Here is a 27,900-nt window from a genome sequence, read left to right as displayed (position 1 = left end):
GGACATGTAATCAATTCTCTCCAAACCATACTGGTACCTGATTATGTTGAAATGGGACAAGAATCTAGGGACTTACATTATAATCAAGACTTTTTACAAGTACACCAATGGGGGAAGTGAGTGAGTATGTGTGGAGAGAAGGATGGTGGGAGAGAGAGAGAGAGAGAAAGAGAGAGGAACAGAGGGAGAAAAAGAAAGGGGGCAAGGGAGGAATGGAGAAAAAGAGAGAGGGAAGAGAGGAAGGAAAGAAGAAGGGAGGGAGAGAGAGAAAGAATGAGAGAGGGAAGAGAGAGAGAGGAAGAGAGAAAACAGAAGAGACAGGGATGGAGATAGATAGAGGTAAGGATCAGGACAGAGATAGAGATAACACCCAACATGTGAATATATGTTCCATGTTCCATGACTACAACCTGCACCCCTAATCCTAGGCAGCTATGTCACCCACATTTAACCATGTTCTCACAAGTCCAAATGAATGGTATGGACCAAATGGCTCCAAACCTCAGCACCAGAGGAAAAACCATGCAAAGGATATGTCCTGTTGTTGACATCAGCAATAGTGTTATTTCCATCGATAAAAGAGAACCCATTCTCTCATACCTCATCTCTTTAGGAGAGAGGACAACGATCAGTCAAGAAGCATCCAGCAAGTGCCTACTAGCTGTCAGGCACTGTTCAAGATGCAGGAGATACAAAGACAATAGAGAAGCAGAGTGACCCTCCCCTCAAGGAAAATTCCTTCAAATCCCAGCAAAAATCCTACCCTCTACAGGAAACCTTTCCTGATCTTCCTTAATGGTAGTGCCTTCCTTCACTGGAGCATTTCCTATTTATCCCGTATATAATTTGTTGTACACGGTTATTTCATGTTTCCTTCATTGGCCTGTGAGTTCCTTGAGAGAACTGTCTTTTGCTTTTTTTTTTTTTTTTTTTTAACCAGTGTCTTGGCACATGATAGGTGCTTAATAAATATTTCTGACTGACTTCTCCTCTTATTATTAATGTTCAGAGATACATATTTGTGTACTACTTGCATATAACCCATGAATTTTAATATATTTAAATAAGCTGGCTTTACCATAATCCACAAATCTGTTTTAGCCTGCTGAACCTCTCTAGGAATTATGTTTTTTTTTTTTTAAATGTATTTTCCAGTAAGTAATTTTCAGAGTTCTTAAGTTATAATTCTTAGGATTCTTCCTTGGTTTTTTATAACCTTTTTTTTCCAGTGGAATTTTTTCAATTTATTCTACATACAAATGTATCGTAACATGCAAATGTGGCAGAGAAAATTTTTTGCTAGGCCCATTTTTCTTATATTTTCCAGAGAATAATCTTTTTTTGAATTATATTTCCTTCTTAAACTCATGAGAGTGCCCTAAATGTGAAGAAAATGTAGATCCTCTTGGTGGAAAATATGTAAGAGAATTGTTTATCCTAGTCTGCCAAGTGAACTCAGCTGTTCTAATTAAAAACTTCCTATCCCTTCTCCCTTCCACTGTGACATTACATTAGAAGAGAAATAGCAAGTCTTCCACTTGGAACCAAAAACTCAACCTCATAAGTGTAAGATAGAGAGGTGTGCCTAGACAGCAGTTTTTCTGAAAAAAAAAAAATCAAACAGTATTCCAAGAAATACATAGAATCACATAAGTGTTTTAATGATGAGCAGTCTTTAAGTCAATCAGTGAGAGCAAACGGTGATCAATAAGTAAGTTTACTTGGTGATTTTCATACCTCGGCAGAAACTTTCTGAACCAGACCATAAACCACTGGGTTGACAGAGGCGAATGCTGCTTCCCACTAATTCAAATCCAGTATGACAACGGATTCCACAGGCTGCATTAAAATGGTTGTTGCAGATGTTCTGAATAAAGTAGCCGTTTTCAGGAGGTTTCAGAGCAGGGCAGTGGACAACTAACAGTGAAGTTGAACAAAAACAATTTTTTAAAAAGGTTAAACAGCGGTTCAGTACAGCAAGGTTTCATATTGAGCACAGAATGAATTTGGCCCATTGCTTGGAATTCACACAAACACTAATATTTTTTTCTTCCATATTACAGAGGATTAAACTAAGACAAAGTAGCTCGTTTCGGGTCGTACAGCTATTGAGGGACAGAACAAGGATTTGACCACAAATCTTCTGACTCTAAATCTAGCCTTCTGTAGGCTGTAATTAATAGCTACATCTACCAAAGAAGATTCAGTTAATATTAATCATGCCTCAGTTGGACCCCCTGGACCAGAAAAGTGAATAGGCACAAAACTGTTTTGTATGATTTCTTGCCCACAGGTAGTCAGTAAGGCACATTGTTAGATTTGGAAATAGGGCTTTGAGCCCCATCTCTGACACTTGCTAATGGTGTATCTTTAGGAAAGTCGCTTAAACTTGCTGTCAATTTTCTCCTTTTTAAAATTAGGGGGATAATCATAATTACCTAGCTCTCAGGGGTACTGTAAGCAAAGTGCTTAGTGAAAAAATCAATGTAAATAATTATGAATTGAACTTCAATTGAAATTCTAATCTAGAGGATGAGAGAAACAGCTGAGTGTGAGCTCTTGCTGGTTTTGGCATTACAGCCTTTTCTCCTTATTATCCTTTAATATTTGTCCCAGGCTTCATTGATAATTCTGTCTCTGATGAATAAAGCTCTATAATCTCTTACTCCCCAATACTCCCTACCCAGAAGTAAAAGAGAATAATGTATTAGCAAAGTCATGACCCAAAGATGAAAAAAATTGGATTTTTCCCCCACAAGAAATTTGTATATTTTGCCCTTTTGTATATTTGTATACAATTTGTATTTTTGTATACCATTGATGTATTTTTGTATACAATTGGTATATTTTCGTATATTTTTTGTTTAATTTCTTATTTTAGTGTGGGGAACTGACCTTCACACGTGTGGCCTGCTGCCCGATAGCCTTCCTTGCAGACACAGTCCTCTGGGGAAGTACTTCCAGGTGGGGATGTGTGGTTTTCATCAGGACATGGGATACAAGTGCTGATTCCTCCTGGCGAACCCTCAGGTTTATATGTCCCCGATGGGCAAGCTATGAGATAAGAAGCAAGGAACATGTCTTTCACAGTGAAGTCTAGTATTTTATTTGAGGCTTAACAAGTTGTTAAAACAACTGAAAAAAATGATAAAAGCAGACCCTGACAATGAAAAAAGAATACAACGCAAGCAAGCAAATGATTCACAAACCTTTATTAAGGGTCCTACTATGTACCAGGAGCTGTGTTAGATATTGGGACACAAATAATAATTATAGCTAATATTCATAAACCACCTTAAGGTTTGTAAAGCACTTCACATATATTATCTCATTTTATCACATAACAGTTTTGTTGTTGTTCAGTTGTTTTCAGTGGTGTCCAACTCTTCATGACTCCATTTTGGGTTTTCTTGGCAAAGAGACTGGAGTGTTTTGCCATTTTCTTCTCCAGGTCATTTTATAGATGAGGTAACTGAGGGAGACATGGTTAGGTGACTTATCCAAGGTCATACAACTAGTAAGTATCTGAGGTCAGATTTGTACTTGAAGATGAGTCTTTCTGATTTTAAGCTCCAATTCTCTATCCACTGTGTCATCTAGCTGCCCATCACTTTAGGGATAAATGTTAAGTCTTCTACTGCAATTTAAAAAAAAAATCAAGCTCATAAAGTGTAAGATGGAGAGGTGTGATTAGATGGCATTTGTCTGAAAAAAAATTTAGGTATTTTAGAGGACACCAAGTTCCATATGACTCAACCATGTGATAAGACAACCAAAAAAAAGCTAATGCAATCTTAGGTTGCCCTGAGAAACATACCTTCCAGTAATAAAGTGATAATCTCAATGCACTGTGCCCTGACCAGACCTCATCTGGAGTTCAGTTATGGGCACCACATTTTAAGGGTCATTGATAAAGTGTCTCAGTAAAGATAAACAAAGAAGAGAGGCTGGAGGAAGAAAGGTTGTTCAACTTTATATGGCTATCTTGTTGCCACTAGAGGGGAGGAAAAAAATGAACAGTTTTTGGTAGTCCAGGATCATTTGTAGGTAGACCTCAAGTATCCAGGAGTAGTACAAGGACAAAGGAGGATTATGGATTCTGTACAGCTGTTAAGAACACCACAGCAGTGATATCCCAATTAAGAAACTCTGGTAAAGTAAAGAAAGTATGAAGTTACTTAAATAAGTCATCCATTGCCTCTAGTTTTTACAGATTATATAGGTAGATGGACAGAAAGCAAAATGGATAAACTACTTATTAAGCACATAATATGCACCAGGCACTGTGTCATCATAGCACTTCACTTTTTTTAAGCACCTACTATGTGACATGCAACATGCTAAATACTAACAATTAAGGCAAAAAATAATCCCTGCCTTCAAACAATGGTCCAATGCAGGGAAAGAGAAGTAATCAAAGGGATGGAAATTGGTTCCAAGAAGAAAGGTTAAAGAAATTTGAATTCTGTTCAGTCTAAAGAAGAAATGGTTGAGTGTGTCCTGATTACCATACTAATTAATTAATTCCATCTCCAATCTCTAATGAAGAATGAGAGAGCTCTTCTCATCAAGGGCAATTCATTGATCTCATTTCCTCCAGTCTTTTTTTCCTAACTTTTCCCCTATTTTCATCCATCCCCTTTCCCTAATCTGTCTCCTGGCTTCTGCCTACGATCATTTTCAAATTTTCCTTTTACTTGAAACAAAATCAAAAGGCAAGACAAAATGAAACCAAAAACTCCCTACTAGCATATAGAGAGATGATATTTAAAATGAAATCAACTTCTCTTTCTTTTTTCTTTCTCTCTCTCACTCTCTTTCTTTCCCTCTCTCTCTCTTTCTCACTCTCTCTCCTTCCCCCTCCCTCCTTCCTTCCCTCTCTCCCTCCTTCTCCCTCTCCCTCCCTCCCTCTTTCCCTTCCTCCCTCCTTCTCTCTCTCTCTCTCTCTCTCTCTCTCTCTCTCGCTTCTTTTTCCACACCCAAATTTCTTTTTAAAAAAAAAAGCTTTCTACACTCATTGCCTTCACTTCATCTCCTCTCACTCACTTGTCAGTCCTTTGCAATCTGGTTTCTCATTTCATCACTTAACAGAAACAGCTCTCTTCAAAATTACCAATGACATCTTAGCTGTCCACCTGATGGCCCTTTCTCAGTTGCCATCCTTTCCACACTCTACACCATCTGACAACTATTTCCAGCTTATGCTCCCAGATATCTTTTCATGACACTGCTCTCCCTCTATCTTTTCATGACACTGCTCTCCCTCTCGGTTGTCCTCCTACTTGTCCATCTGAACCTTCATATTCTCCTTTGCTTGTCATTATTTATATAATAACTCAATCATGGGTGTGCCCTGGTTCATCTATTCTTTCTGCAATCACTCCATGATCTCAACTCCCCTGGGTCTAATGATTACATCTATCAGATACCTCCCAAATCTAAGCACCAGAACTATTCTCTCTCCTAAGCTCTACTAGCATATGTCTGGAATCAAAAGATCTGGGTTCAAATTCTACTACTAATACATGCTATCTATGTGACCTTCAGCTCATTAACCTCATCCTATCTCACTTTCCTCAATTGTAAAATGAAGGGGTTAGATAAGATGGCTTCAGAGAACACTTCCAACTCTAAATCCATGGTCATCTGATTTCCAAATGCTGGTGTTTCATAGGCACCTCAAACTCAACATGTCCAAGACTGAACTCATCTTCCCCCCAAACATACTCCTCTTTCTACTTTCCCTGTTTCTGTTGAGCATAGTGTCATCCTTTCATAGTCACCTAGGTTCATACTCTTGGCATTATCTTTACCTCTTCACCCCCTTTACTCCACATATCTAGTGATTCTAATCTTGTCATTTCTGTCTCAATATCTCTTGAATTCTTTCCCTTTTCCCTACTTATGCAACCTCCATAATCTTCATGACCTCTTGCCTATATTACTGCAATTGCCTCTTAACTGGAATCCCTGCATCAAATCAATCCCTTCTCCAATCCCATGAGAAGATTCTGATTCTACGTAGTAGCTAAGATCATTTTCCTACAGTGCAAGTCTGATCACATCACTCATATAGTTAATAAATTCCAAATTACTATTGCCTCTAGGATCAAATATAAATTCTTCTCTTTAAAACCTCTCACAACTTGGTCTGAAGCAATAGTGATGTGAGATTACTTGGGGGTGAGTAACAACTTTGATGTGGTTTTATTTTATGAGAGCAATCACTATGTGTGCTAGTCCACAGCTAACTGTCCTTGACCATATGAACCCACAAAGAGTTATTTTCCCCACAGTTAGTTCTCTGACAGCTTACATACTGGATTTGGGATCATAATAATGTGTTTCAATTTTTTTATGTGTATTTTTTGATTCTGTGGTTTTTACAAATGGATAATATGCCAAGAAGTGGTGCAAAAGTTATAGTTGCTAAAGGACTCACTTCATTGACTGATAGAGATGTTATTGCAGTGACTCTTGGTGTGGGAAAGTCAAAGTGTTTTAAAGACTATTCAGGTCTATGATGAAAAAGCACCAGTTATACCAAAATATGAAGAAAGTACAGTTCAAAATGAAAAACAGTAGCAAGAAGTGACAAGCTATAGTTGTAAAAAGCTTAACATCCTAAAAATACAAGCAAAGATTTCAAAAGCATCTGGTAGCTGGGAGGGTTGTTTATGCTTTCTCTACAGTGTAGCATAGACTTGTTGAAGTCAGAAGAGCAGCAAGAAGACCAATTATTAAAATGGATGTAACTTTTGCTATATGAAAATGTAAGAGCTGGGGTACTGGAAATTGAAAAAAGGTAATTTTTACTGATGAAACTCGTTACCCCCAAAATTCTACTTCTTATAAGAAAAAACACAGGTGAGACTAAATTCTGGGTATCTTCAGCAGATTTTAAAACATCTACCAAGAAATGTTTTAAGGATTTTTATTTCAAGTGAGATTGGAGGCATTTTGCCTACTGAAGAAATAACATATTCTCATTAGTATATTGATATGCCAAGAAGCAAACTTGCTCCACAATTGCAGAAATTCCCAAATGGAAATGGAATACTGTAACATGACCTTGTACTGAGCCACATTTCATAAGAAGCTGAGAAATATATCCATAAAATAGAGGCAAAAATGATTCAGCAGCCTAGGAACACATTTGATCTAAATTCCATAGGGTTTTATGGGTTTTAAAGAAGGCAAGATTTGGGAAAATAAGATATTTGTCAAAGGGTAAAGATCCAACATGACAACTGCAATTTTATGAAGGAGAATTAAAGCTTTGCAGCAAGTTTTTCTGATACATATCTTATTTCCAAGATAAAATCATAATCACTTGTATGCCTACTATGTGCCCAACACATATTATCTCATTTATTTATCACAATAAACCTAGATGGTAAGTGCTATTATTATTCTCATCTTTTAGATGAGGAAACTGAAGCAAACAGAGGTTAAGTGACTTACTCAAGGTCACATAGCTAGTAAACGGATGAGGCTGGATTTGAATTTAGTTCTTCCTGACTCCAGGCATAGCATATTAACCATGGTGCCATCCAATTGCTTCAATACAAAGAGCTGATCCAAATTTATAAGAAAAATACCCATTTCCTAATCAATAAATCTAAAGATATGAACAATTGTCAAAGGAAGAAACTCAGGCTATTTATAGCCATATGAAAAAAATGTTCCAAATCACTACTAATTAGAGAAATGCAAGTTAAAGCAATTCTGAATTCCATCTCCTACCCTTCCAAATGGCAATGATAAGAAAAATAATAAATGTTGGAGGGGCTATGGAAAAACAAGCACATTGGTAGACTTGTGAATGGGTACAATACATAATACATAAGGTATTCTGGAATTATACTCAAAAAGTTACTAAATAGCATGTATCCATTGACCTCTGACCCAGTTATTCCACTGCTAGGCCTATATCTGAAAGAGATCAAAGAGAGAAGAAAAGGAAGTCCTTAATGTACAAAAATATCTCTACATTCTGGAAATTAAGGGAAGGTCCATCAGTTGAAGAATGACTAAGTTATGTTGTATGTGGTACAGGAATGTGATGGGGAATTATTATTTTAGAAAAGGAAGAAAAAAGTAGGCAGAAGGACAATTTACATAACATCAATATAAAAATGAACAATTTTGACAGCTGAAAGAACTATGATCAATACAATGGCTATTCACTACTATAGAATAATGATGAAACATGCTATCCCTAACAGAGAGGTGTTAGATTTAGGGGTACAGAATGAACCATACATAAATATCAAATATATATACACATACACACATATATGTATGTACATATATATGTATCTGTACATATATATTTGCATGCAGTCATTAAGGGAGTATCTTGATCAGCTCTTCATATTTCTTAAAATAAATGTGTTTTTCTTTCCTTTTCCAGTAGAATAAGGAGTGAGAGGTAGGAAAAAACCAGATTTCAGTTAATTATTTTTAATAGAGAGGTGAGGATATGCTACAACTGTGAAAAATTACACATATTTTCAGATAAGATCACTGAATCCTTCGATTTATTTAACTGTTTTCATGTATTACAAGAGACTTCTCACAAAGTGGAACTTTTGCTGCTTACAAACAAAATGCATCAATAAAAGTTCAAAGAACGCATATCAACATTTATGAACTCAGTGCCAAATCATGTAAAACAGGTTATTGCAGCAGAAGGGGAATCCATGGTAGGGGACTAATTTCCTCCATTTTATGTTGATGTTTATTACCTTCGATTTCCGATCTCCTCTGGAGTTATACCCTGTTGTGGGTTGGATGCACCAATTACAATTCTCAAACTATTTTCTCCAAAACATTGTCCTTAAGTGAATTTTGGTGAAAAGTCACAAAGGAGTAGATTTCCATGCCTTTATGAATTTCATGAATTTTTTACACTTCCTTACAAGTAAGGATTAATGAGAAAGTAGATTCCAGCCCCATGGTCACTAAGTTTGGCTCGCTGTTGTTATTTTTTCAATTACCACACAGGATGCAAAATGCAGTAGTCAAAAAAATTTTACTTTCAATCTGTAATTGTTATTTCCCCAATTTCTATGTTTAGAATTTGAATCTAGTGAAGCCAAAGGTAATGCCTCAGAAAAACTCTGATAGCATGAAAATATACAACTAACAAAAAGAGTATGGCTGATATGGAAACACATTTGATTATCCTGTCTTTATTTTCAAAGTTTCTCTCTGAAAAAATATATTTTTAAAAATGATTCATGAATGCATCTTTTAGCTCACATGTTGGATCTCAGAGTATAAGATAGTAAACAAAGGTTAGATTTTCTTTCACACCCTCCACCCCTACTCATTAGTCTTCCATATCTACCTACTGACAGCCCAATTGCTGCTCTCGTCTCTGATACTTCCCAGCTATAATCTCTTCCCCTTCAAATCTTACATTTTTATCTCTCCTTAGTATCATCATGTTCTATTGTTCATTGAACTGGGCCTCAGTTTATTCATTTGTAAAATAAGGGAGTTGCACTGATGATCGCTACAGTCTTTGCCAGGTCTGGATTTATGCTCCTATTATGCTCTGATCATTTGTGTACATGTTTTATCTTCCTCGAAGGCAACAACCCCATCTTTACCCAACCAACAAGCATTTGGTAACTATTAGTTGTGTGCTGGAATTCAAAGGATTCGATCTTACGAATATTTGTATTGAACAGAAGAACCAGCTAATGTACAGAAATATAAACCTTAACTGCTTTGAAAAGCGTATCTGCAGAACCTGGCTACTGACTTCCTCATCTTAAAACAGTTCCTCTAGGACGAGTCAATAATTTCATGGTATTGCTGTCCCACGAATATTTGGAGTAATAAGGGGTTTGGAAAATTGTGGGATGTTGTTGTCAGGGCTGTTACTTGTTGGGAGGTTGCTTGTGAAATCGATAATGACAGTGATGGAAAACAGGCGAAGAGTACGCCTGAAAAACATTGTACAATTCTAACGAGAAGTGTGAGCAGACTCCTGAACAGCTAAGAAATCATTTTTTTTTCCTGCTCTATGACTAAGCAAAGCTCAAAAAGGTGGTGGTTTGAACAAAAAGTTTCACAAGTTTTGTTGTTATTATTAGACTCTGGTTATTGTTTCTTTTAATATGGATAAGATTTCTTCCTTGGAAAGGCACCAAGTACTATTTCCTAACTTTGCTCCATGTAAAAAAAAATGTATACAGAACACTTTCTGTTAAGAACACATCTTGGCTGGCATCGGCTACTGTTACTGGAAGTATGATTCCTAAAGTTCTCAAGTTGTGCCAACATCAGATTTTCTTCATTTGATATAATCCAGCCCTTTGCCATCTTTCAAGCAACATGAAGGAGCAATTAATTTGCTTTTTGCATAACACAAAAGGTATCGTTCTTCCAAAATATTGAGTAATCATTTCTTTTAAAAATTGTGGGTGAAAAATGAGGTCCTTTTGTCTTCGTACAAATTCAACTCAGTTCAAGAAGCATTTAGCAAGAATGTCGGGGATAGAACAAGGATAGTGTCTAGACCTGTGGTTTCACTGGTGTAGGAAGTACTGAGTGAAGAGGGACCTCTTCTACCAAACCGGGTCGCCATCTTCTTTATAATTTACAGATCTAGGAAAGGACTTGGAACGAGGAACACTTGATTCCAAAGATATAAGCTCTAGTTACATACAGTTCCAAATACAAGTATTCCTTTGGTAGTTCACTTATTTGTCTTTACTACCTTTTCCTCTACCCCTAAAACTTGTCTTAACCCAATGCCCTCTTTTCATTCAAGGTGGGTGATAATAAGATGGTAAGGAAAGTTTTTCTTTTTTTTCTTTTGCCATAACTTTTTTAAACCATTTCTCATGGTGCTTCTCAACCCTGTCTACCATTTTCTCAGGCAAGGATGACTCTTTAGAATTCTCTAGTCACTTGGTACCCTCTTTCCAATACAACAAGACCATATTATCTTCTGTCTGGGTACCACTGTCCCCTTATCTCTTTGACTCTTCCTTTTTTCTATATCTGTTTTTCTTCCTATCTCCAAAAGTTATCAGCCTCACTCTCAGGCACACATGTCCTTGTGGACATTATTCTTCTTCATCTTTCTTTGCGGGGATTAGGCAGGGAGAGAAAAAAGAACCCAGTATCTGATATAAAGATGCAATAAGATAATATCCTTGTCCTTAAGAAATCGAAAATTTGGTCAAAGAGGGATAAGAAAAGTATGCAGGTAAATATTATAAACATACATATGTTAACTATATAAAATAAAATATATAATATATATTTATATGATATGTTATATATAATGTATATTTATATTAAAATATATTATATAATTATATATTGTATTATATATCATATTATAATATATTATATGATTATATAAATTATATATAAATATATATTATATAGAAAATATATAATAAATAGCTATATAATATATAATAAAATAAATATAGAATATAATATATATTATACATTTACATGTTATATAAATACATATTATACATTCCATATAATATATACCATAATTATATGATATAAGTATGTTATATATTATGTAATATGTAGCAGAGACGAAATAGAAGGAAAAAAAAGTTTGGTAAAGATGACTTTTAGTTAGGGAAGAAATCAGGAAAGGCTTTAGAGGAAGAGGTATCTAAATTGAGCCTAGGGAAACATTTCACTAGATGAAGATTTTCACGGGAACCCTGGGACTTCACCCAAGGTCACAGAAATAATAAACAGCAGAGTCTGAATTCCAAGTTAAGTCATCAACCTCCAAATCCATCATTATTTCTACCATGCTACACTATCAATCTGACCAATAGCTCACAATTAGGAATCTGAGTGGCAGGTCATAGATGGAGCAGACCATCATTGTGGTGATGAGAGGCGTTCCAAAAGTCAATGTATCTCTAGACATCCGCCATTAAGCCTAAGATTGTACCATTAGAAATCTTTTCTCCAGATTGTTAGCCCTCTTTTTTTAAATGCACAATTCAAGAAGAGTAACAAAGCTTTATTATTTATGCACACATTGGTGTGAATAAGTTTATAAAATAGCTAACTGAGTTAAGGGCATGGAAGGAAAAGCAAATCTGATTTCGAGTAGGGAGGTATAATTTTGAAACAGGAGGTACAGTATCAAGTGACAATTTGCATCACTTAGAGATGAACTTAAGAGATACAGTAAGTCCTAGTGAACTGAGAGATTGCCCAAAAGTCAAGGAAGAAGTGGGGTTTAGTCCCATACATGCTGCCTTTGTAACCCTTTGGAAGGCAACTAGTCTCTCAGTGATAGCTCTTATAGGATGATAAATTTCAAGGCATCTGTGGCTTTGTGCTGGTACAGGGAGTACTGAGGAGTGAAGATCCAGCTTTCCCTCTCAACTGTCACAAAGACAGCCTTGGAAATTCTTACAATAGATTTTATTTAGAGGATATAGGAAGAGGAAAAGTCTAAAAGACTTTTAGAGATATATAACAGCTACCTTTTACATATCTAGTCTATCTTTTTTTTAGAAGTGAGAGAAAAGATAGATGAATAAGAAACAAATATCTTGCCTCTGAAGAGAGATGTCAGTAGAAAACCACAATTATCTAACTCCTGTCCAATAATACTATATGTTTGCAAAAGCCTGACAGTTCCAGAAATAACTTTATGACTCAACAGTTCACAATATTACTTTCTTGGCACTCCTTAAACAAATATTTCAGCCCCTTATGTCTTCACTATTTCTTAGTATTTTTCTTCCCAATTTAGACACTCTTTAAAAAGAAAGGACACATGGCAAGTTTTAATTTTTCAATCTGGATCACTGCTGACTTAATGGCATTATCATGGAATCAAATCAAAAGAGCATTTTTTTTAAAACACAAGTATTGGCAAAAAAGCAATAAACCTGGAGCTGTTAAAAAATCTTTCACATTCAGTCACATGTAATATAGGTATTAACAACTGTGTCCATAAAGTCCAGCTTTTGCAGACAATTTTGAATGACAGACTTGCATAAGAACATCTCATTCTACCTAATTATGGGGATAACTGGCACATGAAATTTCCTTGGATGGCTCATTGATTTTTACAAGTTGCTTTTTTTTTAAGTTTTTTTGTCTTAAATCTGGAAAACAGCAATCCCCTGTCATAAAGCAATTCCTTTTCAGAAAACATTGAGAAACTCCACAAATATTTTTCTCTCTAATAACATTCTCTACCCTATCCCCTAGCCAAAATTTATTGACAAAGGAGTCTCCCCAGTTGGAATAAAACACGGAGGGATGGATGACATTGTTTTAGGAAGAAAACATTGGATTAAACATCAGAAATCATTTCGTTGATTTTCATTTTTAGCTCTTTTCCAGGACAATGGTGGGAGTTGGTGGAGTTAAGGGAAATTGGCATCTTTTTGCCCTAATCTTTTCATAGGTTTATAATCTCAGAGCTTTGTTGAATGATTGACAAATCAATGTCCAGTGATCAAGTGCCTTGTCTTACTGCCAGGATCAAATATCAGCTCTTTTGTTTGGCATTTAAAACTCAACTGACTCATTCCCATCTTCCCAATCTTGTTTTACATTTCACTTTGTAATACAGAGACACTGATCTATTTGATGCTTCTTGTATGTCATACTCAATTTCTATATCCATGCCTTTGCACTGGTTTTCTTTCACAACTGGAATACTCTGTCCTTCCCCAGTCCTCAGACTTCACCTTTTAGTTGTTTTTTTTTTTTTTCAAAACTCAGCTCAAATTCTCCTTATTGTTAGTGCCTTTCCCTGAGATTACTTACTTTCCACTTATTCTGTATGAATTTTATGCTTATCTAATTATTTACATGTTGTCTCTCCCCCACTAGGATGTCAGTACTAGGATGTCAGGTACTGGTTTTTGCCTTTCTTTGTATCCCTAGCACACATCCCAGTGCCTGGCACATAGAAAGTGTTTAATAAATTATTATTAGCACTTAATAAAATCTTATTAGCATAGTTCCTTGCACTTAGTAAACAGCTAATTGTTTGTTGTATATCTGAATTGAGTCAAGATTAGTCTTTCAGGAAACCACATCCTTACTGGAAAGAGTAAAACGATAGGTCAGGAGGAAGGCATGTACAGACAGGAATAAGAGCTTAGGGTGGTTTTTCTTTTCACCTTTTGTTTTTTTTCTTCTGTCTTCACAGCTAAAGGGAGTTTGGGAACTCAGCCATGGAACAGTCCGATTCCTGTTAGTTATAGTGAGAGCCTCTATTAACAAATAGTATGCATTCCAGTGGTATACTTTTCTGTTGGAAATTTCATAAGTGAGGGTAGAAATAATGTAGCAGAGAGATGCTTTCCGGGATGCCCAATCAATGTGGTTATGCTATAAGTACTTATTAAATGACTAACCTCGAGCAGTGTAACATTCTAGGAAACAGAATACATATCTGAGAATGGGGTGTGGGCAGCGGGAATCCAGGTGTTATATTAAAGTTAGGAGAAGGGGAAAAGAAGGCAGCTCAACCCGTAATCAGCAGGAAAGTTTTTATGCATGGGAAAGAAAGTCTGTTAGAAAACAATCTATCAAATTAATTTCCAGATCCTAAAGAAGTCATTGATGAAGGTTCATGGTCTCTTCTACTCTCAGTATCCCTTATGACTAGACTTCCAACAACCTTATGCAGACTTCCTCTGTCTCCCCGTCTTTAAGGAGCCACAAGGGTCATTTAGTAGGGACAGACTATGGACCAACCTTTCCAACTTCCAAGCTACCCTAAAAGGGATAAAATTAGAGGACATATATTTGCAATCTTAATTAGAGTAGAGTAAAAAATAAAGTTAGGAACGATGTGATATGAACTATAGAATTTAGGAAAAGAGAAGTAAAAAGTTTGGTCCTGAGGCTAGAGACACTGAAAGAGCAGATAAAGAGGGGTAGAAAATCCTTTTGATATAATGGCAAGAAAAAGATGGGCATCAAAATATTGACACAACTACAGAGGGGACCCTCTATCCATTGTGTCACAGCTTCCTCTCATAGCAAGCCTTATTTATTCTTATTTTACAGAAGAGATGTTGAGGTACTGAGAAGGTGAAGGATTTGCCTAAGATCTGATAGCTAAGAAATGTTCAGGGCTCTTACCAAAACTTATTCTAATATTAAAAGGATGTATGCAAATGGTAGAATGGGGAAACACAAATGGAGGTATGACCTATAGGATCAGAAAGGCTAAAACCTAGAATGAGCTGGGGCTTGAGAAAAAAGGCTGAGAATTTTTTTTTAAAACTGCTCCAATTAAAATTGAAAAGAAACATGTCTGATCAGAGCAGATGGTGTGTTGGTAACAGATGACAGAGAAAACTGAACTTTCCCTATTTGGCTTCCATTTTTCACTATCAATAAAAATGATCTTCAAAATAGACAAGGTAGAGAAAACATCATTAATAGGTAATTGAAGCCCAAGGTTCTTTGTACCATACTAGGGGTGGGGAACTTATGGCTTTGAGGTCATATATGGCCCCATATATGGCCTTTCCCTTTACAGGCCACACTTGAGGACCTAGAGGGTCACATGTGGTTTCAAAGCTGTAAATTCCCCACCCCTGCACTGTGTCATGCAGACAGAGGACAGTGGAAGAATGATTAATAAAGAGAAAGGGGGGTGGTGGTATATGGAATGAAGTGTGAGCAAACAAGGACCCTTGGCGGTGGAATTTAAATGTAAAAAGTGAAATATTAAAGAGGCTAAGTGATTTGCCCATGATCACAGAGCCAGTATGTGTTAGAAGCTCAGTCTTTTATCCATTCCACCACAGCTGCAGAATGTTTCCATGCTGCCATAGTTCTTTCCTCCTTACTCTGCCTAGATTCCAGGTTTTTACTCCTTCTTATTATCCTTTTAATTCTCTCTTCATGTTCCTCCCTCCAGCATCTGAATTTTGCTTAAAACTATTCCCTTACCTTCTTACAGTGCTTACTCTTACAGCTTACTCTTACTCTTACAGTGCTTGATACATAAGAGATAGTAATAAAAGCTAGCCGACTGACTCACCTTGCCTTTCCCTCTTAGACCTTTCATTGTTGGGTCTGAATAAATGCTTGTTTAGTTGACCTGAAGAACACGTATAATTGCAGATATTGTTGTTTTCAGTTGCATCCAACTTTCTGTGAACCGAATTTGGGGTTTTCTTGACAAAGATAATGAAGTGCTTTGCCACTTCCTTTCCAGTTCATTTTTAAGATGAGGAAACTGAGATAAACAGGGTTAAATGATTTGCTCAGGGTCACCCAACCAATAAGTTTCTGTGGCTGGATTTGAACTCAGGAAGATGAGTATTCCTGATTCCCAGACCAGTGCTTTATCTACTTATCCGCCTATCATATAACTAGAGTGGGATTTCTCTGATAAAAGCAAAATACGTTATATCAGCAGTATCCAAATTAGTGGATTAGTAGAACCAATGAGATACTATATGTTGAACCTTCTGCAGCTTTAAGCTATGCATTCACTTATGCTCCCTTTTAAGTTTTGAAAAACATTTTGCATATGTTATCTCCTTTGAACCTCACAACCATCCTGTGAGGAACATGCTATCATTATCACAGAGGAGAAAGGACGGCTGAGTGAAACAGTAGAGAGAGCCTGGGGACTGAATTCAGGAAGACCTGAGTTCAAATCCAGATTCAGACACTTATTAAGTGTGTGTCCCTGGCAAGTCACTTAGCCCTATTTACCTCAGTTTCCTCATCTGTTAAATGAGCTGGAGAAGGACATGGCAAACCACACTAGTATTTTTGCCAAGAAAACCTTAAGTGGCATCATGGAGAGTCAGACATGACTGAATAAAATTAAACAGTAAAAGAGGAGAGAAATGAAGCAGAGAGAGATTAAGTGACTTGTGCATGGTCACACAGTTGGGAAATGTCTGAGGTAGTATTGAAAATCAGGTCTTCCTGACTCCAAGTCCAATAACTTCACTACTGCCCCATTTAGCTGCTCCAAGGTCAGCACCTTCTGTACGCACAGATTTGGTCCAGACTCATGATTTCATTGATATAGGAAACTCCTCATGAGGAAATCATCTCTACTAATGCAGCCAGTCTGCCATTTATAGTTTTGGATGGTTACCTGGACACTGAGAGGGTAAGTAATTTGCTCCATATCATGCGACCAGTTCATGAGGCAGTGTGGTTCTCAAGTCAGGTGATCTAAATCGAAATCCTGCTTCTGAGCACTTTTGTGTCTATGACTGGGCAAATTGCTTACACTCTAGAGTCTCAGTTTCCTTACTTATAAAATGAAGGCGTAGAAATAGATGGTCTCTGAGGTCCTTTTCAGCTTTAGAATTACGTGAAGGTGTATAATTGATATATTGTGTGACTTCTCAATGGGTAGGAAAGGGAGCGATTTGGAACTCAAAAATTTTTAGAAAGAATATAAAAAAGAAATATTTTTAAATAAAAATTATGTGAATTATAGAACATAAATGTAAATCTTTCTGACTCTGAAGCTGGCTTTCTAATCACTACATTATTCTATCTTTAAGTACAATTGGAGAAAAAGCAAGACTTATTTTTGATTCACAAACCTTGGACTTTAATTGGGGGAAGGGTTAATAAATGCTTCCAGAAAACTGAGATAAACATTTAATGATTCCATAAATTCAGCAAAAAAAATGACCATATAAAATCCCTGACTTAAGTTTCATTTGTCATGTTCCTTTCTTTGTGCTAAAGGCATATTGGCAACAGCCTCAAATTGGGTAGGAATTGTTTACAGTTAAGTGGCATTTGTGATAATTAATTCCATAGATTGTCAAAGAAACCATTTCATGTTACCTGCCTTGGCAGGCCTAGGAAACTTGGTTTGGCTTGGCTGTACTTGGCAAATCCCTCCAGGAACTGTGCTAGTTGTTCCCCAATTATCAGTCTCCTTAAGAGACCCCGATGGGTGGCCCTGATGTGTGGACTCTCACTAAAACACGAGTGCCCCAGGCTATGACTCAGGATTGTCCACAGCAGTGTTTCATCTGCCTCTATATTCTATGAGGGGCTTCTGAATCCTCTGTCAAGAGATAGCTTATTAAAAATGAGCTTGGCAGCACTCACTGCCCTAGAAACAAGTGTGAAATCAAAAACTCAAGCATATGCTTTAGGGATTTTCCAGGTGGAAAACTCATTCAATAAAACTGAAGCAGGTCAGCAGTTCAAGCATTTCTTGGTCCTTTGTTTAGGGACTTAAATATGAGATCAGTGTCTCTGAGGCTCTGTCAGCTGCACTGACTGAAGACAAAACCATTGTATTGGAGGAAGTGGTCACATTGGACCCAAATTTAAAATATACAAATTTGGAGGCAGTTTGGATGGCTGTTAGCAATTTTTTTCCTTACACTAGGCCTAATTTTGCCTTTCCCTCCCTTTTATTTCTATATCTGATACTTCCTAGTGATGCCATAAGTAAGTAAATCAACAATTGTGGTGAATCTAATGAATAGTCCTGTATTAGAAGCTATCAGTTGTAGGCATTTGGATGTGCATAAATAAATTGCACTGTCAACATGGAGTATATTTCTTGCAGGTTTTTAGGCCTAAACAGTCTTTCAACAAGTGATATAATTACCTTAGTGCCAATCTTCAGTTGATACAGAGGAAAGAGTTTGAGTTTCCATTTAAGGTCAATTCCTCCATATCCCCTCCTTAAGTGTATGACCCTAATTCCTTCAACTAGTCCTTGAATGACATGACTTCAAGGCCTTTCCTTCACTATCCTGGTTGCTTCTTTTGGATGCTCTTTTGTTTTTCCAATATCCTCCCTAATACAGTATATGGCATTCAGAATTGAATATGATACTCCAGTATGATCTGTTCAGGGCAGAGTAAATGTAGAAAATAATTTCCCTTATTTCTGGAAAATAGGTTCTAATGAAACCTACTATTGTATTAGATTTGATGGCAGCCATATACCATTAATGAATCACTGCTGAATTTAGAGTATACTAAAATCCTGAAATTGTTCTTCAGACCTAACACTGTCTAGACATTTCTTCTTTTGTTGTACTTTGATGTTGATTTTTTGAACCCAAATATAAAACTTTACATTTTCCCCTGGAATGTACTCCGTTCTACTTTCACTTTTCAAAGTCCTTGTCTTTCTCAAAGGCTCAAGTTCTAATGTGGTCTCCTCCATGAGGCCTAACCTGATCTCATGAGTTGCTAGCGCTCTTTCAGACCTCCTTAACTTTCTTTATATTATCTTTAGGTTCACATATTCATAAAAGTAGAGGGAGAAAAGAAGTCATTGAGTCCATCCCTTCATTTTAGAGATGAAGAAACAGCCACCTTGTGGCTAAGTAACTTGCCTAGCTAGTAAGTGTTTGGGGTAGGATTTGCACCCAAGTCTTCATAACTACAAGTCAACATGTATTTATTGAGCACCTATTATGTACTGGGCTAAGAAATGAAAAACGGCAAAAGCAGTTCCTGTCCTCAAGGAGTTTATAATTGAATGAGCAAGACAACATGCAAATAGTTATACATAAGAAAGATATATTCAGGATAACGTGAAGACAATCTCAGAGGGAAGGTATTAACATTAAGGGAGACTGGGAATAGTTTCTTGCAGAAAGTAAGATTTCAGCTGAGACTTGAGGGAAGCCAGAAGGCAAAGACATTCTAGGTATGGGGACGAGCCAGTGAAAATTCACAGAGGTGATCAAGAAATTGGCAAAGAGGCCAATGGCAATGGATCGTAGAGTACAGAAAGGGAAGAAGCTATAAGAAAATTAGAAAAGGAGGAAAAGGTCATATGTTTATTGCAGGGGATGACTTCTACTAACATACTACTTCTATGTGGTTTGAGTATGATCTTGGGTTTTTGATGGTTATTCTAGTACTCTGGCATTCTTTTCAATCTGGAAAGTTTTTTAGAATTGGCGTAGGGTTGGATTGTCTTGTCAACTGTCTGAGTACCAGCCAGGATAAGTTCAGAGAGACTTTTCATCAGAAGACAGACAGATGGAGACAGACAGATAGATTAAACACTTTATGGGTACAATTACAAACAAGACAAACAATCCCTAGTCTCTTATCCTAGCTTTATATTCTAAAGTGAGGAGAGGGAATGAGAGAAAGCTCAGGGAAATATGAAGTGAAACATCATTTATCAGAGCCCAGGGTTCTTTGGTGACACAAGGCTTCTATGAGAAAAAGGTGGGGATCATGATTGGAGTAGAGGCAGCACGAGTTGGAACTGGTAACCAAATGATGTATGTTTCTGGCCACGATAACTCCAGAAACCATCTACTATTGTAAATTGAAGAAGGATTTATAAAACATTATGAAATGTCCCTCAATGTAATACAGGTCTCTTGAGAATTGGAATGAATTCACTTTTTATCTCTGTATCCCAAGTTCCTGGCACATACTAAGAAAGATTGTAGATTGATTATGATCTGCACTTATATAGGTAATATTCACATCAATAAAATCCCAGATCTTTTGAAAAATTAGGGTACAGAGGATTTATTTGCACCCTTATTTGTGCAGTGTTTAAAGGCTTGCAAGCAGTTTTCCTAACAGAAACCTTTTGAGACAAATAGTGTAGGCATTATTAGGTTTTTTTTTTTACAGAATATTATGTTACTAGTTATTTTATTTTATTTTTTATCACTAGTTATTTTACAGATAAGGAAACCGAGGCTCAGAAAAATTAAGCAACTTGCCTAGAGTCACCTAGATATTACATGTTAGAGCTTTGACTTCAGCTGAGGTTCTAATACTAAGATATTATTTTTTCATGCTATATCACACTCACTAGCCTAAACAGCTGCTTAGAACAAGCTTTGGATAAACTTAAGTCACTCAATCTTAAGTAACATAGGGAAAAGTTTAGGTAATAATGGCATCCTTGGAGAGCACAAGGGGAAAACAACAAACCAGTCCGGGTTGTAGTAAATGGATCTGTGGGGACTATTTCAATTAACTACAAAAGACAGCAAATAAGATTGATAAGCTAAAGCATGACCTCACAAATATCATAAAACAGAAGGAAGCAACACGTTTCAGCATCCTCCACAGGTCTTTCAGTATAGCAGTTCTGTTTTGTACAAAAGAGATCTGTTCCGTCAGCATTCAAGGAGGAACATTTGGTTATAGAGTCAGTCAGCATGATCCTCTTGGCTTTCTGCCCTACTCATCAGGATCTATGTTCAGAGACTCCAGACAACAGAGAAGACATCTGGACACCCTAGGGCCCAGGTCCTTTGCTCAACCAAGAATCTGTGAGGCACGATTCAGTTAAGCTGGGATTAACTATACAAACGTGCAGATTAGTTTTTATCTCCCCCCACAATTTATCTGAATATTTCATTTACAAAGCAGTGTCTTAGAGACATAGAATATTATTACTTTTACATATGGAGAGTGGAAGAAATAACACATTCACATATCTGCCATGAGAGTGATGGATAGGATCTTCCAATGAACATAATCTCTATATTTGGGGAATTCCTGGTGCTAAGAACTACATAGTCAGTATGAATTAGAAGGATCATTTTGAAAGTTCAGCAGAAAACACGAAAGATTCTAGCCCAACCTAATACTGAGGTTTGAGATTACCTCTTAGACACAAAATCCACGTAAAATTTTAAAAATTAATTTTCTACATAAAATGTTTTGTACCAAACATTGTCCCTAAACCAAATAATCTCATTTACTTCCAAAGAATTTTTTTTAAATCGACAAGGTTTCATTTGAGAATTCTGAAGCCCTTTTAACCCCCCAAATATCTCCCAATTTGGTTGATTTGGATCTCTTTTCTTTGCTAGCAATTCACCAAGAAATGGAAATATTTTTAATTTCCAATTTTAGGCAAATAACCAATTCAAGACTTGAACACTTAACTGAACACTTGTTACAATGTGAAAGGCAATATGATAGATGTTGGGAGTACAAATACACAATGAAAAGCAGTCGTTGCCCTGAAGAAGTTTATAGTCTGCAGGTGAAAGGAACAAGGCAGAGTGGATACACTATGCACAGATTATGTGTATACATGATAAGAGGACAACAGAAATGACAGGCATCATGATAGGCTTTACATAAGAGGTGGCCCATGAGCTGAGGCTTGGTATTATTTTAATGTGAGAGCTTGGCAGTCAACAGAGGTTTTCACATAATTAACAATAATTATTTTTCAATTAACAATAATTAACTTTCTGCAAGTTCCATTTCTCTTCCTTGATTTTGTCATTGAAGCGGCAGTCCCTCCAATTTGGATTTAATGTACCCTAGAAAAGAACTTTTATTTCTTCCCCTTCCCAGGAGAGGGTGTCATAAATGGCTGGTTCTCAGTTCTACTTAGTCAAAAAAGAGCTTCAGACTTATTTAGTTGTGTGGCCCTAGGCAAGTCACTAGTATCTATCACCCTTAGTCTTCTCATCTGTAGAAAGGGGGATAATAATAGCATCCTAATAGTAGGATTGTGGTACAGATAAAATTTATATACATATACACAGATATATTCATATATATGCATGTATGTAGATATGTACATCTCTATTAGATATATACTTTGCCAGTCTGAAAGTGCTATGTAAATACTAGGGATTATTCTTATTATTTCATCTCTTCCTGTTATAATTACAACCATTTGGTGAACTTGGAGGCAGCTAAAGAAAAAGAAGACATAAACCTCAAGGGTTCAGGCTAAAATTTAATTATTTTGGTGACTGATTTCCAAAAGGAAATCTAGGATGAGAAAAATGAATCACTTGGGAAATCACTACTAATTCCAATAAATCTTAAAGTTAGAGGCTGAATGGGAAGAGGGAAGATGGGTGGGAAGAGATCTTTTAAGGACCAAGTATCCACATATAGACGTGACGCTTGTCTGACACTGGCCATAGAAGGCATATTTGGTATTCATTGATCTAGTTTTAGTGTAAAAAAGAATTTATTTGACCCTATTGATAACTTCCTTGGAATTTAGGACCTTCAAAGTCCTTAATAGACACCTTGAAAAATATAATTCTGTTATTTCTTCATTGAGTCATATTAATAAAATCTTACCTGGCCATTTAAAAATTAACCTGTTTCAAATTTTCTAACTTTTAAAAGAATTTTCAGATATCGTTCTTATTAAAAACAATACCTTAAAATCTATATCTACATCAAAGTGCATTTAAGTTCCTATGTATAATAACACATTTTTAAAAAACCATGAATTTTACAGGATCTCCATTAAAAATGGGGGGTTGTTAAGAAAATTAAAGGTTCATGTGTATGCATATTGTAGTTCAGAGAGCTCTTCATGTTAACTACCCAGAACTGACCATAGCAAACAAGGATTTGAAAAGCCTCACATTCTGAGTATTTAATAGAAAGACTTCAGTGTATCAAATCTTTTCAAGTACAAACTTGACAATCTGACCCCCTTACAAAGCCTGTAGGCTTTCTGAAAATTGTTCAAAGTCTGATTTGTTAATTACATCAATATTTAATACATGTGAATTAATACAAAGATGTCTTTGCCTCAGATAATTTGAAAGTGAGAAAATGCTCCTTGGAGCTAATCTTTACATAATCATATGCGAAATTTCCTCACTAAATCTCACATCAGGGAAAATATGACAGCCTTTGGCACTAAGTAAATAATTCCCTTCTGGGTACACTGGATTTTTTTTTAACCATCTCATTTACTTTTACAGAATTTGCTTCCTATGCTTTTCTCTTTCCCCTGTTGTACAAATGGAATAATTGTAGAAAATATAGATTATCATATATTTACCATTGAATTTACTTCTGGAAGGGAGCTTGGGTAACATCTAGAATAGTATCCTCAGTGCATTGATGGGGGTCACATGAGTGAGTAGGAAACAGAGTTGAACTTCAAATGAAAGACTTCTGATCCAAATCCAGTGATTTATCTTTGTCTCCTTTCAAACTTCCTCCCCCATCCCCACCATTATACCATGCTGCTTAAATAGCTTCATGAAAAAGAACAAACACTAGAATTCAAGCATTTAATTCCATCTGGAAGCTGTTCAGCTCCATCAGTCAATCTGCAAAAAGAGTAAAAGATTCATCTCCCTCTCCTGTCATCTTTTCATATACCTCTTAATGTAGCCCATGTACTAATTCTACATCTATAGATGTATTTATATAGTTTCTTGCTTTTGACTCTTTAACCACATTTACTAGTTTTCATGTCATTGTCTCATTTGCTAACATTTATTAATTTTCATGTCAAGTTTGTCTTCTTGAGATGATAAGCTATGGAGTTGATTGGGGGAGACACGATGTCATTTAACTGTCATCTGTGAATCATCATGTGAATTGGTTGCTTAATAAATGCTAGTATGAAGAAGATGATGATGATGGCAGAATGCTTCATCTATGGCTGGTAATGCAAAAAAAAAACTAATCCATCTGGTGACAGGAAAACTATGAAGATTCCGGTCTTAATGAAACCTAATATCATTTTTAACTTTGCTTATTTTATTCTTGCCAACCAACGTGGTTCCCAATCCCCAAAGGCCCCGTCTGCATCTCAATTGGATCAACAGCAAAGACCTTGAGTCCTTTTCTTTTTATTCCTACTGATATTTGTTCTATTTAACCTAGTTTTTTTTTTAACTCATATGAGACTTCAATGGAATTATGATGACATTAGGTGGGATCACCTTCCCCTGGTTCAGACTGTACTCCATCTATACATTATCATTCTTTGTTGTCCTCGTACTTAAATATCATACTATAGGTTGTATATAAAGCCTTGGTTCAACATTCTGGAGCCTGCTTCTATGTCAGGGGTTCTTCACCTGCCATCTGTAAACTTGATGGTAGTAGTGTTGGCTTGTTTTTAGCTTTTTCACAACTGTATTTCCAATGTAACTGATTTCTTTTATAGTCACATATATTTTATTTTCTGCATAGAGAAGCATCATCATTCTGAGAAGGGATCCAAGGGATTCCAGTCTGCTAGTAGGACTTACAACGCAGAAACATCAAGAACCATTGCTTTACAAGGAAGAGTTTGCCTGTAAGATCTATGGAGAAGGAAAGAAGTTATGACCAAACAAGAGATAGAGAGCATAATGAAATGCAAAATGGATAATTTGGGTTACATTAAATTAAAAAGGCTTTGCACAAAGAGAACCAAAGCACCCAAGATTTAGAAGGAAAACAGAAAGATGAGAAACAATTTCTATACCAAATGTCTCTAATAAAGGCCTCGTTTCTCAAACATAGAGATAACTGAGTCAAATTTATAATATGAATCATTCCTCAACTGATAAATGGTCAAAGCACATGAACAGACAGTTTTCAGACAAAGAAATCAAAGCTATCTATAAGTATAGGAAAAAATGCTCCAAAATCACTGTTGATTAGAGAAATGCAAGTTAAAGACAACTCTGATGTATCACCTCACACCTATCAGATTGGCTGATATGACAGAAAAGGAAAATGATAAATGTGGGAGAAGATGTAAGAAAATTGGAACACTAATGCATTTTTGGTGGAGTTATGAACTGATCCAACCATTCTGGAGAGCAATTTGGAATTATGTCCCAAAGGCAATCAAATTGTGCAAACCCTTTGAACTGGCAATACCACTACCAGGTCCATATCCCAAAGAGATCATAAAAAAGCGTGTGTACAAAAATATTTGTGGTAGCTCTTTTAGTGGTGGCCAAGAATTAGAAATTGAGGGGGTACCCATCCATTGGGGAGTGGCTGAACAAGTTGTGGTACATGAATGAAATGGAATACCATTATACTATAAGAAACGATGACTGGGCAGATTTTGTAAATACCTGGAAAGACTTACATAAATTGATGCTAAGGGAAGTGAGCAGAACCAGAAGAATATTGTACACAGGAACAGTAACACTGAGCAGTGTTAGCTCTTCTCAGCAATACAATGATGCAAGACAATTCCAAAACACTCAAGATGAAAAATGTTATCTACATCCAGAGAATGAATGGATGAAGTCTGGATGCAGATCGACATACATTATTTTCACTTTTTGTGTGTGTTTTTTCTTTTGTTCGGTTCTTCTTTCACAGGATGACTAATAAGAAAATATGTTTTACATGATTGCACACGTATAACCTGTATTAGATTGCTTGCCATATTGAGGAGTAGGAAGGAAGGGAAGGAGAAAAATTTGGAACTCAAAATTTTTTAGAAAAGTGAATGTAAAAACTTGTCTTTACATATAATTGGAAAAAATAAAATACTATTAAATGAAAAAGAAGAAAATTGCCCTAGATCTTTTAGTTTTTCATGACTAGTTGAGTATCATTGAAGTTGCTCATTTGTGATCTCTTTCCCTTACTATATGACTGGCTTATCTCTTTCTTTGGTCATATATGTCTTTAATGATCTCCTTTATGGCACTTCTGATATGTATGTGTGTGTGCATGCATGGGTGTGTGCATGCGTGTGGGTGTGCATGCGTGTGTGCATGCATGTGTGTGTATAATTTTATTCAATTATGGTTCAAGCAAAGCAAAAATCAAGCAACTAGCCTGAAACCAATCCATGAAACTTGCAGATCAAACACCTTACAGAAAATATTTCGAGAGATGTTACAATACAGAGTGGATTTTTTTAAAAAGATGTTTTTTTCTTCCCACACAGGCTCAACAACCAGGTTGGCTTTGAGTCAAAGGAAAATGAGGATTGAAATGCATGAAAATGTGTGTAAAAATTGCTGTGTTGTCATCCAAACCCTAGAAAACTCACAAAAACCACATAGGAAATGGCACAAAAATCACATCATAAAACACTAATAGCCATGGAGCTTGAATTAAAGACTGAATTATTCCTGGTGTCCATGAAAAAAATCTCTCTCTCTCTCTCTCTCTCTCTGTCTCTCTCTCTCTCCACACACACACACACAGACACACACACAGACACACACATATATATAGCATATGTAAGTATATTTTTTCATGGAACATTTATGGCATTAGGTATCTATTGCATTCTCAGAATTGTGCTAGATGATAGAAGAAATAGGAAAAAAACCAAGAACATAGCCTCTGGTATTTAGAACCTTATAATATAAGAAGACAGGAAAGAAATACACAGGAAGTAACTATATGGTGAGTCTCATGCAGTAGAAAAGCAAATAAGAGAGAATGACTTTGACATTAGATACACAAGTGCTGAGAAAACTCTAAAAAGATAAAAGAAGATCAGTATGATGTGAGGGGTAAGTCTAGGAAGCATTTGTGGATGAAATAATTCTTGAGTTAAATTCTGAAGGAAGGATATTATTGCTGGAAAGGAGGGACAGTTTTGTAGGCAGAGAATGATCATGGCACAAGCATGAATGAAACAGAGGCACAAATGGTAGTTGCTCAGGTCACAGAGAAAGGAGCCAGACCAATATGGAACATAGGATCAATGCTGTGGTGGTGGCTGTAGGCCAGGATGCTATGTTACAGAGCCTATAGGTTATTGGGGCAACCAGCTAAACTTAGGGCCCCTCCTGGACTGTTGTGAACCAAAATATAGAACAAAGACCACTGAATCTGAGTTAACTTAGTCAGTGAACTTTCCTAAACAACCTTGCACCCTTCAGGTAAGGCTCTCTCTATGAACTGAGGTTCAGGGAATTCTTCATGTGCACTGTTTTTGCCCAGTTGCTAGCTGCTTTTGGCTAGGGGTCATTTTATATATATATATATATATATATATATATATATATATATATATATATATATATATATATATATATATATATATATATATATATATATATACGTATATATATATATACGTATATGTATATGTATATATATTTTAGCAAAGTAACTCTTTACCTACCCACTCAGGTTTCCATTGCTCCAATACAAAGATGTACAACTGTTCCAAGAACATAAGCAGATGATATGTAAGATGGG

General features: G+C 36.2%; 1 protein-coding gene across 3 annotated transcripts in view; it reads right to left on the bottom strand.

Moving 5' to 3' along the window:
* Nucleotides 1–27,900, bottom strand: part of SVEP1 (sushi, von Willebrand factor type A, EGF and pentraxin domain containing 1) — a 321,762-nt gene that overhangs the window by 178,588 nt on the left and 115,274 nt on the right. For all 3 annotated transcript variants that reach the window (XM_072610622.1, XM_072610615.1, XM_072610607.1), the window contains exons 4-5: nt 2,896–3,054; nt 1,738–1,917 (exon numbers count right to left, since the gene is read on the bottom strand). In XM_072610622.1, the coding sequence (XP_072466723.1) occupies nt 1,738–1,917; nt 2,896–3,054 (339 nt within the window). The remainder of the gene's footprint in view (nt 1–1,737; nt 1,918–2,895; nt 3,055–27,900) is intronic.

This window comes from Notamacropus eugenii, chromosome 1, assembly GCF_028372415.1.
Source record: "Notamacropus eugenii isolate mMacEug1 chromosome 1, mMacEug1.pri_v2, whole genome shotgun sequence".
Classification (NCBI taxonomy): Eukaryota; Metazoa; Chordata; class Mammalia; order Diprotodontia; family Macropodidae; genus Notamacropus; species Notamacropus eugenii.
This window is presented reverse-complemented; position numbering and strand designations above follow the sequence as displayed.